General features: G+C 41.2%; 2 protein-coding genes across 2 annotated transcripts; both read left to right on the top strand.

Annotated features, from left to right (window-relative positions):
* Window positions 1–8,040: 8,040 nt before the first annotated feature.
* On the top strand, window positions 8,041–8,647 carry LOC307029370 (gamma-crystallin M3-like; the record flags this gene model as incomplete). Its single annotated transcript, XM_079665300.1, has 2 exons — window positions 8,041–8,283; window positions 8,372–8,647. The coding sequence occupies exons 1-2, from the start codon at window positions 8,089–8,091 to the stop codon at window positions 8,645–8,647; spliced, it is 471 nt and encodes a 156-aa protein (XP_079521426.1). The 5' UTR covers window positions 8,041–8,088.
* A 3,017-nt stretch (window positions 8,648–11,664) lies between these two features.
* Window positions 11,665–12,392, top strand: LOC307029367 (gamma-crystallin M3-like; the record flags this gene model as incomplete). The annotated part of the gene is made up of 3 exons (XM_079665297.1): window positions 11,665–11,679; window positions 11,777–12,019; window positions 12,120–12,392. 3 exons carry the CDS (start codon window positions 11,665–11,667, stop codon window positions 12,390–12,392), a joined length of 531 nt encoding a protein of 176 aa, XP_079521423.1.
* Between the last annotated feature and the right edge of the window lie 2,013 nt (window positions 12,393–14,405).

Raw genomic sequence — 14,405 nt, forward strand, 5'->3', positions numbered from 1 at the left:
CTAGTCACTTTGCTCAGCGCTGTTTGTTACAACTTGTATTCGCCGACCTTGCCGGGCTGCCGAGTGGGGCCAGCTGAGAGAATAAACCAGACTCCAGCAAAGGTAAATTGTGTCTAGAGTGCGCCATCTAGTGGGATCAACTGAAATACCGGGTATTGCAGGAATAAGGCAAAATGAATGCGGTCTTAACTATAATTTGGACAATTTTGTACCAATATTTGGCGGGCCGGATTCAAAAGCCCAACGGGCCGTATATGGCCCGCGGGCCTTAGTTTGCCCATGCCTGTGTTAGATCATGACTTAAGATATGATGAGTCAACCAGTTAAGATCCAGACGTCAGTGACTAAAATCCTTCATCCGGTTAAATATAGTTAAAAAATATGCAATACATATCGCAGGGGAAAAAAACAGCCCTACACCATAGCTTTGTCGAGAAGGGTATTAAGTGTAACTATAGGCTAAAAGAGGAGCCGATGCACACATAAAGTCTCAACCACACAATGCTACAACTTTTACTTCAACATAAATCCAGTTAAGTAAAAGCAAGATGTCCAGGATTTCAATGATAAACAGGTCACTGTAATATAAAGGGTATATTGGAAATGAATGCATTCAGAGATGGAGTACTCGAGTCCTGGACTCGGACTCGAGTCGGATTTGAGAGCCGATTTTCGGGACTCGTGACTCGACTCGGACTCGCGCACTGATTGACGCGACTCGGATTTAGACTCGTGAATTCTCGCGCACGATGACTTGGACTCGGACTCGTGAATCCCCCCCCCCCCCACGATGACTCGGACTCGCGTACATTGACGCTCCGACTTGGACTCGGACTCGAGCAAGTTTTCTCTGGAGTCTATTGTCCTCTATCCTGGCTTGTGCACCTGTGAGGCGAGTTCACGTACTGGCCCTCGCTGTTCCAGTCTAAACATGTCTAGGACACACCCCGCATCATGCTGTATGCTTTCACACATTCTGCTTCCACATTGGAAAAGAGCAGCGCAAAATGCTTGTTATGTTATGTGGAGACAGTGTGCATCTTGACCCGGTGAGGATACTAACTACTGACTCAGCAATCACTGTAAGTTATATTCTTGTTTAAATAGACTTTTCTGTTTCATTTATTCTACTCTGTATAATTGTTCTGTAGTTATTGTAGCTAAAACGGCGATTTCTGAGAGATTTTAAATCTCAGATCTGCTCAACTCAACCTGTAACACAGGTCTCAGTGGGTCACGCGCCTCAATCCTGCATTACAATAGGCAGGAACACTCTGCTTTCGCCCACCAGCTGAAGAGAATTAACTAATTAGAGGGGCGTACCCCCACATCTGTGAGAACTCAGCAATCAGGTGTCCATCTTAGGTGGCTCTTTCCTGGAGTTTCAGCGTCAGCCAGACGAAGACTGACAAAGACATTGGAGTCCTGTGGGAGTAAGACTGACAAACACTGACAAAGACATTGGAGTCCTGTGGGAGTAAGACTGACAAAGACATTGGAGTCCTGTGGGAGTAAGACTGACAAAGACATTGGAGTCCTGTGGGAGTCACGAGGGAGGCAAAGAGGAGGCAAATCCTACTTTGATTGAGCTAGGTATCGCTGGTGTTTTTTAGCCCCTCATGCTATAATCATGTGTATTTTCTCTATTCCTGTTCATGTGTCCTCTCGCAATTATCACTGGCCCCGTGTATCTCCTAATCCAGGCCTATTCAACTGGCGGCCCGCGGGCCGGATGCGGCCCAGAACCAACTCCTGAGTGGCCCAGCCTCCCGTAGCCAAATTCCTACACTAGTACAGACAATGAACGCAACACTCCGCGTTGCATAGAAACCACCAAACCACAACGCAGCACGTTTTTTGAAAGTGCATCTAGTGGTGCTAGTAACGGTGGTCCTATGATAGCAACTCTAAAACATGTCCCTCTCAACTCTGAAGCTTAAACAGAGACAAAACGGTAATTGATCTTGTGGAGCAGATCCAAGTCAAGCTGGACCTTTTTGCTACCGACTTGAGCACGGGTCGGATGCTGCATTTTCCGACGCTCCCCAAACACATCACATCTCCGGCACAAATCACGGATGTGATGACAGATTTCATTGCGAGGTTGAAAGAGAACTTTGCCGGTCGATTGGATGGACTTGCTCTGCCCACAGACGTGATGATGGGCTTTGCCAGAGACCCCTTCACTGTTGCAATAGAGGGGGACGTATCAACCAGAGGAAAGGAAGTGGTCCCCTGCATCGACAAGGAGAAATATACACTGGAACTTATTGACATGTTCGCTGGCACTAACGGGCCAGCAAAGTTTTGGAGTGATGTCAAAAAACAGCAGTTCCCTAACGTTCAGAAAGTAGCGATCTGTGTGCTCAGTATGTTTGGATCAACATACACATGTGAATCAAGCTTTTCACACATGAACTCAATCAAAAGTAGCACTCGCTGCTCCCTGACTGACAGCACTCTTCACCAATGTCTTAGGATTGCATTGACATCCTATGAGCCAAAAATCACTGCTCTTGTTCAAAACAAAAAATGTCCCTTCTCCCATTGAGAAAGTCAGCGATGACAAATCACAAATGAGGTGATAGTAAGCACCTAGTTTACTATAGTAGGCGTGTAGTGTAGTATTCATTCATATAGTTACCCGTATCCCTTGTTATGGGTTTGTGCACTGAAGGGTTTGACAGTTCTTTCTGTATTCATTTAAATGCACTTTGTAATGTGTCTGGGTCAAATGTGACCAAAACGTATGATTTTTGTGTTATTACTTGAAAAGTGAAAACATATTGCTACAGTACTACCTCTTTGTGTTGCATTGGAGCTCTTTAGCTGTTTTTTTTGTATGTGAGCACATTTATTAACACTGCTATTATTGTATTCAGTAAATGCAGTTTGTGATGTGCCTGGTTCAAAAAAAATAACCTAAATATTTGACTTCTAAAGCAAACAAATGTAATGCTACAACTGTGCACTTTTTTTTCAGATTCTGTTAAATTAATGCTAATTTGTTGTGTTTTTATGCACTTTTTGACCTACCTTTAATAGATGAACAATGAATACAAATTGCATGTTTTTCATCGCAGTAATATGTGTTGGTTTAAAATGTGTCGCTACTTTTTACAAGCCGCTGAATGTCTGGCCCAGCTGAATTTTGTAGTTATAAAATCTGGCCCAACTGAATGTGTAGTTGAATAGCCCTGTCCTAATCGATATAACCGGCCTGCTCTCGTCTATCCCACATTCCCCACTGAGATCCAACATCTTATTTCAGGGGGCCTGTGGAACTGCCAGTCAGCTGTTCCTAAGGCTGACTTAATTTCTGGCTACGCTTCCCTGCAGTCTCTGGATTTCCTTGCTCTCACAGAGAACTGGATCACTCCATCCAACAAATCCACCCCAGCAGCTCTCTCCACAGCATATTCCTTCACCCACACACCCAGACCCACTGGCTGAGGAGGTGGCACTGGTCTCCTGCTCTCTCCCAACTGGAGCTTTTCCCTCTTCAAGCTACCTAACTTCACTCCTTCCACCTTTGAATTCCATGCCGTCACAGTAACCCATCCTATACAATTAACCAATGTTGTTCTCTACCGTCCACCGGGAACCTTGGGGGACTTCTTGGAGGAATTAGATCATCTCCTCTCACACATCCCTGAAACTGGCCCTCCCGCTGTACTTCTCGGAGACTTCAACCTCCAGACAGGGAAGATATGTGAACTAACATCTCTGTTAACCACCTTTGCTTTCTCACTGTCTCCATCCCCACCAACTCATAACGCTGGCAATGTCCTTGATCTCATATTCTCAAGGAACTGCACTACTTCTAACCTCTCTGTAAACCCGCTCCACACATCCGATCACTTCTTCATTTCATTCTCTCTACCTCTTTCCCAACATAACAAACTAATCTCTTCTAATTCTGCACCTTTCCGCCGTAACCTCCGTTCCCTCTCCCCCTCTACCCTTGCCTCATCGGTGCTCTCAGCCCTCCCTTCCTCTGACTCGTCCCAACTCCTGCCTCCAAACTCTGCTGCAGAAACTCTCCTCTCTACTCTCTCATCCTCTCTGGACTCTCTCTGTCCTCTCACATCTTGGCAGGCTCGTCAGTCCCCTCCTGATCCCTGGCTAAATGATGCACTGCGTGCTAAAAGAACCGTCCTTAGGGCAGCAGAGCGGAAATGGTGGAAATCCAAACGCCATGACGACCTCCTAACCTATCAGGCTCTCCTCTCCTCTTTCTCTGCTTCTATCTCTCAGGCAAAAAGCACTTTCTTTCAAGATAAGATCCAATCTTCCTATTCCAATCCCAAAAAACTATTTTCTATCTTCTCCACCCTCTTGGACCCCCCCAAAGCCCCTTCCCCCTCCTCCCTTCTGTCAAGCGACTTTGTTAACCACTTTGAAAAAAAGGTTGATGATATTCGCTCTTCTTTTTCTGACTCACCTTTACTCACCGCTGGGTCACCAGACCCTCCTTTCACCCACACACTAACCTCCTTCTCCCCTCTCTCTCCAAGTGAGGTTCTTACCCTCATTACCTCTGCCCGTCCTACCACCTGTCCTCTGGACCCTATCCCTTCAAACCTCCTTCAGACTATCGCTCCTGATATTCTACCGTTTCTCACCCATTTCATCAACACCTCTCTAACTTCTGGTCACTTTCCAAACAGTCTCAATGTGGCAAGAGTAAACCCTCTCCTAAAGAAACCCACTCTCAACCCGTCTGATGTTATAAACTACAGGCCTGTCTCTCTCCTGCCGTTCCTGTCTAAAACACTTGAACGCGCTGTCTTTAAACAACTCTCCTATTATCTCCATCAGAACAACCTTCTGGATCCGCACCAGTCTGGTTTCAAGGCAGGTCACTCAACAGAAACTGCCCTCCTTGCTGTCTCTGAGGAACTGCACACTGCTAAAGCAGCCTCCCTCTCCTCTGTCATCATCCTTCTGGACCTGTCTGCTGCATTCGACACGGTGAACCATCAGATCCTCCTTCGCACTCTCCAAGAACTTGGAGTTTCAGGCTCTGCACTTTCCCTCCTCACCTCATACCTCAAAGACCGCACCTACAGGGTAACTTGTAGAGGTTCCGAGTCCGACCCTTGTCAATTAATTACAGGGGTCCCTCAGGGCTCTGTTCTTGATCCCCTCCTCTTGTCCTTGTACACAAACTCGCTCGGATCTGTCATTAGCCTGCATGGTTTTTCATACCACTGCTACGCTGACGACACCCAACTAATTCTGTCCTTTCCCCGCTCAGAGACCCAAGTCGTCGCACGCATCTCTGCTTGCCTAGCAGACATCTCTCGGTGGATGTCTGCTCATCACCTCAAGCTCAACCTTGACACGACTGAACTGCTTTTCCTTCCGGGTAAAGATTGTCCCACTCTTGACCTAGCAATCAACATCGGCACCTCTGTTCTTTCCCCGACTCAGACTGCAAGGAATCTGGGTGAGATCCTAGATAACAAACTGTCCTTCACTGCAAACATTGCTGCTACAACTCGCTGCTGCAGATACACGCTTTACAACATCAGGAGGATAGGTCCCCTCCTTACCCAGAAAGCGACGCAGGTTCTGGTCCATGCTCTCGTCATCTCACGCCTAGAATACTGCAACTCCCTCCTGGCTGGTCTACCTGCCGGTGCCATCCGACCTCTGCAGCTCATCCAGAATGCAGCGGCTCGTCTGGTCTTCAACCTTCCAAAATTCTCCCACACCACGTCGCTCCTCCGCTCCCTTCACTGGCTTCCGGTAACTGCTAGAATCCACTTCAAGACATTGGTACTTGTGTACCATGCTGCGAATGGATCTGGCCCTTCCTACATCCAGGACATGGTTAAACCGTACACACCAGCACGTGCACTCCGCTCTGCATCAGCCAAACAGCTCGCTGCACCCGCACTGCGAGGGGGACCCAAGTTCCCATCAGCAAAAACACGTGGGTTTGCTATCCTGGCTCCAAAATGGTGGAATGAGCTCCCCATTGAAATCAGGACAGCAGATAGCTTACACATCTTCCGGCGCAGACTGAAAACTCATCTCTTTCGACTCCACTTCGAGCGATATAATTACTAACAAAGTACTTATATACTAATAAAGGACTGGCTTATCTAAAGCCAGTTGAGTAGCACTTGAAATGTTTGGCTCTATGAAACCTGATGTACTTATATGATTCTGTTTTCCTCAAGGTTGTATCTTCCCGGTCAAATGTACTTATTGTAAGTCGCTTTGGATAAAAGCGTCAGCTAAATGCAATGTAATGTAATGTAATGAAACAAGATTGAAGAGAAGGCTCTGTAACACATTACTCTAAGGATCGAGTTCAGACATATAGGCTGTGTTGAACACTATCATCAGAGTAACGTGATCTAATCAATAAATAAAGATTCAGCTGATAACACGAAAGCACATGGCTACTTAACATGCAGAATGACGTCATTTTGCATGCTAAGTAGCCATGTGCTTTCTGGGGCTTAATCTTTTGGTAAACTGATTTAAAGTTCCTTCAAAATAAGAGTCCCGATCTTATTACTATCAAAATAAAAGTGCAAAACGAAAACTTTACCATAGGAAAATATTGGCATACAAATATAATCACTTCCCTAAAAGTTAACTCATTTTAAATATAGTTGGACATATTAAAGGTCATTTACAATAATAATATTAATATTAGTAATAAACTTTATATTTGTATAGCACCTATTACAAGAATTGTAGCCAAACTCGCTTCACAGTAGTTCAATAGACAGATTAGTATAACATGACAGGATAAAAGCAATGTAGAAGAGCAGCTATACATTTCAACACATCCACGAAGATTAATACATGAAGACTTGTGACTCGGACTTGGACTCAAACACAGGTAATGATGACTCTGACTCGGACTCGACCCGGACACTCCTTGGGTGACTCGGACTTGGACTCGAACACAGGTAATGATGACTCGGACTCGACTCGGACACTCCTTGGGTGACCCGGACTCGAACACAGGTAATGATGACTCAGACTCGACTTGGACACTCCTTGGGTGACTCGGACTTGGACTACGACTCGACTACGACTCTCCCTTGGTGACTCGGACTTGGACTCCGACTCGAGGAGTGGTGACTCGAGAGGGTCTTGGACTCGTGAATTGGTGACTTGACTACAACACTGCATGCAGAACAATGAGCATATTGAGAGAGTCTAGAAGCACACTTTGGAGTCTGCCTTCACTTCAAAAGGGTTATAATGGGTGCCACAGAAATCCATTCGTTTGCTTTGGGATTAGTACAGATAAATATCTGAATCAATTTATTGAGAAAATATGGTATCTCAAATCGATGTCTTGGTTTCTTTATTCAATATGTGATAACTCCTTGATGCCCGTAATCACAATCCAGCCATTCTCTTTCACCAAATCAATGGCAGTATGTTTTGTCATTTATAAATTGATATTACCATACATATTTCAGATGACAATACAATTATGAGATATCTCACAATTAATTTAGTTTAGGTTTGGACAAAATGTAAGTTAGCTAGCGCCTATTGAGTAAGGGGATTTATAAAAATGAATAAATAAGAATAAATATCAAATATAATTTAACTACAAAAGTTTTGGTTTTGACTTGACAATTACTAAAGCAGTAGTGATGTTGTATAAATGTATATAGAATACTCGTATAGACAAACTACTGAAACATTCTTCAAAAATATAGCTCTATTTGTGTTAAAGGAAAATTCTGTTTGACCGTTTGAGGTTATGACCGTGACCATTGGCATATTGGTGAGCATTTCCAAACTATATGCCTCTATAGGAGGTTGCTGGGTCAGGGATTTGAACAATAGAGGGGCACCCAGTCTTTGTCTCTGGCCAGGTATAAATGTGGCTTGTTCAGACAGGCAGAGTATCAGTTCAGAAACATTTCTCTCAGTGATCAGAAAAACCTCCTGAATCAACATGGGCAAGGTTGACAAAAAATAAGCAAATTATTAAATTAAATAAATGTCAATTTGCCTACAAATATTTAATTTTGACTTTTGAATTTCTTTCAGATCACCTTCTACGAGGAGAAGAACTTCCAGGGTCGTTCCTATGAGTGCATGAGCGACTGCTCTGACATGTCCTCCTACATGAGCAGGAGCCAATCCTGCAGGGTGGAGAGCGGCTGCTTCATGGTCTACGACCGCAACAGCTACATGGGAAACCAGTTCTTCATGAGGAGGGGCGAGTACTCTGACTTCATGAACATGATGGGAATGAGCAATGGTATCAGGTCTTGTCGTATGATCCCCATGGTAGGTGATCTTTGACCGATAGCTTTCAACACTGTCAGATTCTATCAATCCACTGTCTGATGTTTATTTTTTCTTCCGGCAAACACAGCACAGAGGCCAGTTCAGGATGAAGATCTATGAGAGGGAGAACTTCGGTGGTCAGAGTCACGAGATGATGGAGGACTGCGACAACATCATGGACCGTTACCGCATGAACGAGTGCCAGTCCTGCAACGTGATGGACGGTCACTGGCTGATGTACGAGCAGCCCCAGTTCAGAGGCAAGATGATGTACATGAGGCCCGGAGAGTACAGAAGCTTCAAGGACATGGGCATGAGCGGCATGAAGTTCATGAGCATGAGGCCCATTATGGATATGTGCTAATTGTACATTTTGACAACAATAAATAATGTAACTTCCTAAATTGTTGTGTCACAGTATTTATTTAAGAAAGTAAACCCTCTCGAGAAATGCAGATTATCACTGATCGAAAAATATTTCATATATATAAGTGTTCATTTTCTTCTTCCTTTCTGCAAATATTTGGTCCTTTCTAGATGTGACTACAAGGCAATTCATATCAAACCTCAAAAGTACAGCAAGACATCTTCTGGTTACACATGTGAAGAGCCAAAAGATAGACATCATTTCCAAAATACGTAAAGCTTATTTATAACATTTTAAATAAATTGTACACATAGGTTCACAATAAAGAAACTATGTACCTCTCAATGTCTGGAAAAAGACCCAAGGAAGTATACTTGGCTTTGAACCAATTTTTCATAGTAGCTAAGCCGTGGAACTACATCCATCACGTCAATACATTGTTCCTTAAATAGCACATATGTACTACTGTACATGTAAAAGCATACTCCAGCGTGATTTGCATAGGCATAATGACCTACCATTCTCAGGTTGGGTGTGTGGTCTATGAGCCCATCAATTCAAAATATCCAGGTTATATCACACTCATCAGACAAGAAGAACAACTGAAAGTAAAATCGGATTACATTAAATATTTGAGGTTCTCTGGGCAATAGTGATGCTAGCTTCAGATTATTGCATAATTATTCCATGTTTAAAGTGCAGACTGAAGTGAATTGGATTTCCCAAGCTCAGTAATACAGCCATTACCAACAAAATGTACAGTAATTAAATCATTTGACTGTGTTCAATAAGGGAACATATTAAAAGATAGTAACGCATAAATGTAAGGGCAGAGAAAGCAGTAAGGGCCTTATAAATAAATATAACCCAGTATTTGTTATGCATTAAAGAGAGGGGGGCAGCCTTTCATACAGCTTATAAGGATGAATATAATAATTATCACCATAGAGGAGAGGATTGATTAACAGCCAACTTCTTTAGAGTTGCAGTTAAAGAATGCATGAATGAAATGTCACCTTAATTCAAGACGGAAATCTTTAATTGTAAAATAGTGTTTTCTAGACATCATGTGACACATAAAATAGAGGTTAAGTGTAATGAATTAGTCATGCAAAATAATGATTTGTGGAAAAATAAGACCGTATAATAAATAAGCAACCGTAACTAACTCCAATCTTGACAACCAATTGGGGCTACTTTTCATAGATATTGCATTTTACTCACTTATCTTTAGGTGACCACCCCGGGATTCAAACACCCTCCAACTAAAAAAAGATGGGCGATTCCCGATTGTCCCAGTTCAACTAAGAAGACAAATGAAGGCAATGTTGGAGTTACTGGAATAAGAAGGTGTAGTTTAGGGTGATTTGTAATTAAGGTCAAATGGTACCGATAAACAATCTTTACCTTTTTACACTAATCGAGCCTTAGAGTAAATTTAGCATTGACTTTTTAACTCATCCCTAACTAATACTTATTAATGCATTGCATAATCGTATGGCACAATGACAGAAAGGGATGCAAGAAGACAGATAAAGGAATAGAAAGGGGATAGAACAAACATGGTTTCTTTTAGAAAACTAGAGAAGTTATTGTCAAGCAATTTGCCAAATCAAATGCAATAAATGGCCTTACCACTGAAAAGGCAGTTCACTACTGCATTATCTCTGTTTTTGTGAGAAAGGCGTTTGCTTCTTACTGCAAAATGATCACTGAGTTGTGGATTAAGCACATCACCATTTCTTATTTACAAGAGTTATGGCTGAAGTAGGATAACCCTGCTTGGAAATCATTGCAAAAGAGAGGGGGGGGGGGAAATATATGCTGACAGCACTTCTCAATGAAACTTTTGAATATGGGTCTGATATCAAACAATGGATGGATCAACTTTATTGAGGTGTTTTTTGAACTGGTGAAGGAAATTCCAAGCCCTCTTGCCGAAGACCCTCGTCCATAGGAGTTACTCAAAATAAAAAAATCATGTCTGTGCTTTCGCAACACACATGCGACAGCCAGTGGACAGGGCCTTCTTCAAAAACAATTCGCACCTATGGAACCAATGGAAGGTATGGGTCTACACCAGAGGGATAGTTCCAAGGAAGCTTCAGAGACATCTCTTTCTGTCTTCAAGTTACTGAGAAGAAGCACCTGAGACCCCTCAGAGCCCTTACCCAAGGCTGATGTTTGAATCTATACTGTTGCCATTTGGTTAATATCCTCCTCTCTCTCTTTTTACTTTCCTGTCTATCTTCAACAAATCTATCATTAAAGCACTAAAATCCCCCAAAAGATATTTTGTCAAATACCTACAAGACAATGACTTTTATAAGTATTTTTGACCCAACCAATCAAATGAATAAATAATCCCTGATAGTGTCTTTCTCCCTTTATGTAGTTTAGGCATAAAATTATCTAATCCCATGTAGTATCACAGAGTTTTTGCACTAAATGAAATATGTATTTTTGTCTTGAGCATTGGTCTAAATGTATACAAATGTCTTCAAATCCAGCAAAACATATAGTTTTGTTATTTTTGGAATATCAAATATCTCCACCAGTAACTAATGTAGTAGTACCCAAAACTACACACATGTGAAAAGCAATATCCGTTTTGTGACACACTTTCAGACGGGCAAGCCTGTCTATTGTGGTCACATACAAAAATAAATATCATGTTAATAACTGTCTACTTACCAATGGATGCCACATATTGTGTTTTTGAAATGTGTAAGATAGATTATTGTTTGTTTTTGTTTTGTTACAATAAAGCTCATTGTATTGAATTGCCGATGGAAAAATCCATTCTAAAGTCGTCTAGGGGGTCCGGTCACATGGAAATGTGACAAATGCCCCTGAGCACTCTATAGGCCTCTATACCATGTTGCATGGTCAGGGATTTAGACAATGGGGGAAACAAATTCTGTGGGTTTGGTTAGGTATAAAAGTATCAGTTAAAACAGGACCGACATCAGTGTTACAGCAACATAGTTATCTGAACTACAAAGACTACAACCATGACCATGGGAAAGGTAAGCATATTCTCTTCACCAATATTTTTGATTATCAATCATTTACATAGTGTTTCAAGACGTAATCCCTAACACATATCTGTATAACCTTTTTCAGATCATTTTCTACGAGGAGAGGAACTTCCAGGGTCGTTCCCATGAGTGCCAGAGCGACTGCTCTGACATGTCCTCCTACCTGAGCAGGTGTCACTCCTGCAAGGTGGAGAGCGGCAGCTTCATGGTCTACGACCGTCCCAACTACATGGGAAACCAGTTCTTCATGAAGAGGGGCGAGTACTCCGACTACATGAGCATGATGGGAATGAGGGACTGCATCAAGTCTTGCCGTATGATCCCCATGGTGGGTATATAGAAGCATATATTATAAAATGATTCTACTATGAGGGAGAATCCTCACAAATCTTGAAACGTAAACAAACTGTTTCATTCCCTCAAAACAGCACAGAGGCCAGTTCAGGATGAAGATCTATGAGAAGGAGAACTTCGGTGGTCAGAGTCACGAGATGATGGATGACTGTGACAACATCCAGGAGCGTTACCGCATGTCCGACTGCCAGTCCTGCAACGTGATGGACGGTCACTGGCTGATGTACGAGCAGGCCCAGTTCAGAGGCAAGATGATGTACATGAGGCCCGGAGAGTACAAGAGCTTCAGGGACATGGGCATGAGCGGCCAGAGGTTCATGAGCATGAGGCGCATCACTGACATGTAAAAGAGTAGTGTCAGATGTTTAAATATGCCAAAATAATAAAACTTTTTTGACAAAATGTTTCTACTGATGGAGTCATTTAATAATAAATCAAATACATAGTTTGGCAGCCATTACTGTATCACGTGACTAAGGCATCTTAGTGATTTTTAGCGTGCACCATCAACTGCTTGTTTTAATCTTTAATATCAAATAAAAATCGAATATCTGAAACCCTACACAAAAGACTAAAGTGCTTAGTAGTTTGATTAGTAAAGCTCTGCCAACTGCAAATATCACAGTACAAGTTTAACAATAGTAAGAAATTCAATTTTAATTTACAAAAATAAAATGCTTGTTTGTGGTTTGCAGACCCGATACTACTTATTGTGATTACACTATATACACATTTATTTTAAGTAAGATTACATTTGATGATGATGATGATGAAGAATTTGTTTTAAAGAGATTTGCATGTTTGAATTACTCTAGGGTATATTTGCACCATAACAAGTGTTTAACTTGAAAAATTATCCCAACCCTCCATAACGACAGAACGTGTATCACTATAACCAGAGACTTAAAACATTTTTGTCAGTATGGTTTTAACCTACGTGATATTAAGGCCCCTAATATAAAACACTAGCTTTTTATATTTTCATGAAATATACAGATTATTACTGTTTTAGGGAAGATCCAGGAGGAAAATTGATGTTGGAATATATGAAATATACAATATGTATGAAATGTGAAATGGACATTGATGTTTCAAAAGAAATGAACCCTTTTAATTTATGAAATCTTAAATCACCTTAAGGGAAATCTTTACAAAATGATTTTGTAATTTTGCTTTGAAAAAACGTTCTCTACTCAATGCGTTATTTCAAAGCGGTATTAACAGCATTATTCATTTTGCTCACGTTTAACATAAATACTTGTCTTTTCTGCATCTGGATTTTTTAGTAATAGCTTCTGTTAATGTTATTTTGTATTTTCATTAAATGTTTAAAGTCATGTGTTCAGTGTGGATTATCAAACTGTCAAAATCCACTTGCTTTTGATGTCTATTGGTGCCTATGTTTTCTTAAGTCGGACACTAGTTGGCAGAATAGCGTGGTGTCTGTCTTACTGTGCCACAATTTATAGCAGTCCATTTTGATTTGATTTCTAGTTTAATTCCACAGATATATCAACGCATAAAAAATACAATTAACATATAAACAAACTCAACTCTCAATAATTTGGCATTTTGAGAAATATCCATATAATATATATGTACATATATGTTTTTATTTCAAAAATGTGATATTTCAAAATGTCAAACAATTGCTTTATTATTTGTTAGCTTAATGTACAAACAAATTCAAGTGGAAAACTTTTCTAATCAGTTGTTGTACAATTCTCTTGCTAGATTTTGTTTATTCAAATTATGTGTTTCGCAAAAACAGGTAAAAAAAAAAAAGTTTAATTGAAGATCATATTAATGCTGTGTTTTGTGAGGGTAACCTTTTTTAAAGAAATTAACTACAAGTATTTCCAATATTTAAATAAATCAAAAACTTCTGAAAATGGCTGATATACAGGGCCAAGTGAAGAATATTCTCAATATAACAAAAGAAGGAAAATGTATGTACCATCCAGTGCACACATACAGTTTGTAACATACATATGGGCGAACCTATCCACTAGGGTTGTTGGGAATTATTTCTGTATTGAGAGAAAAGATCTTTCTAAATGAGGTACCCTGTCCCTGACATTTTTTACATAACCCTGTATACTGTACGGTATTATGTTGGCTTCAATAGTAAATTGCTGAATAAGGGGGTTCTCTGAGGGGGAGGGGTCACTGATTCTTTACATTGGGCAGGTATAAAATGAATGGGCTAAACCAGGTAGGATATCAGATCAGGAGCAACAGCACATCTACAGCCAACATGAGCAACACCGGCATGAACATGAGGGGCAAGGTACTTTCAGAAAATATTTTTTAAATACAGAAATTACTTTTTTCAATATGTGTTTACAATAATCACCTTG

Source organism: Notothenia rossii, assembly GCF_949606895.1.
Source record: "Notothenia rossii genome assembly, chromosome: 2".
Taxonomy (NCBI): Eukaryota; Metazoa; Chordata; class Actinopteri; order Perciformes; family Nototheniidae; genus Notothenia; species Notothenia rossii.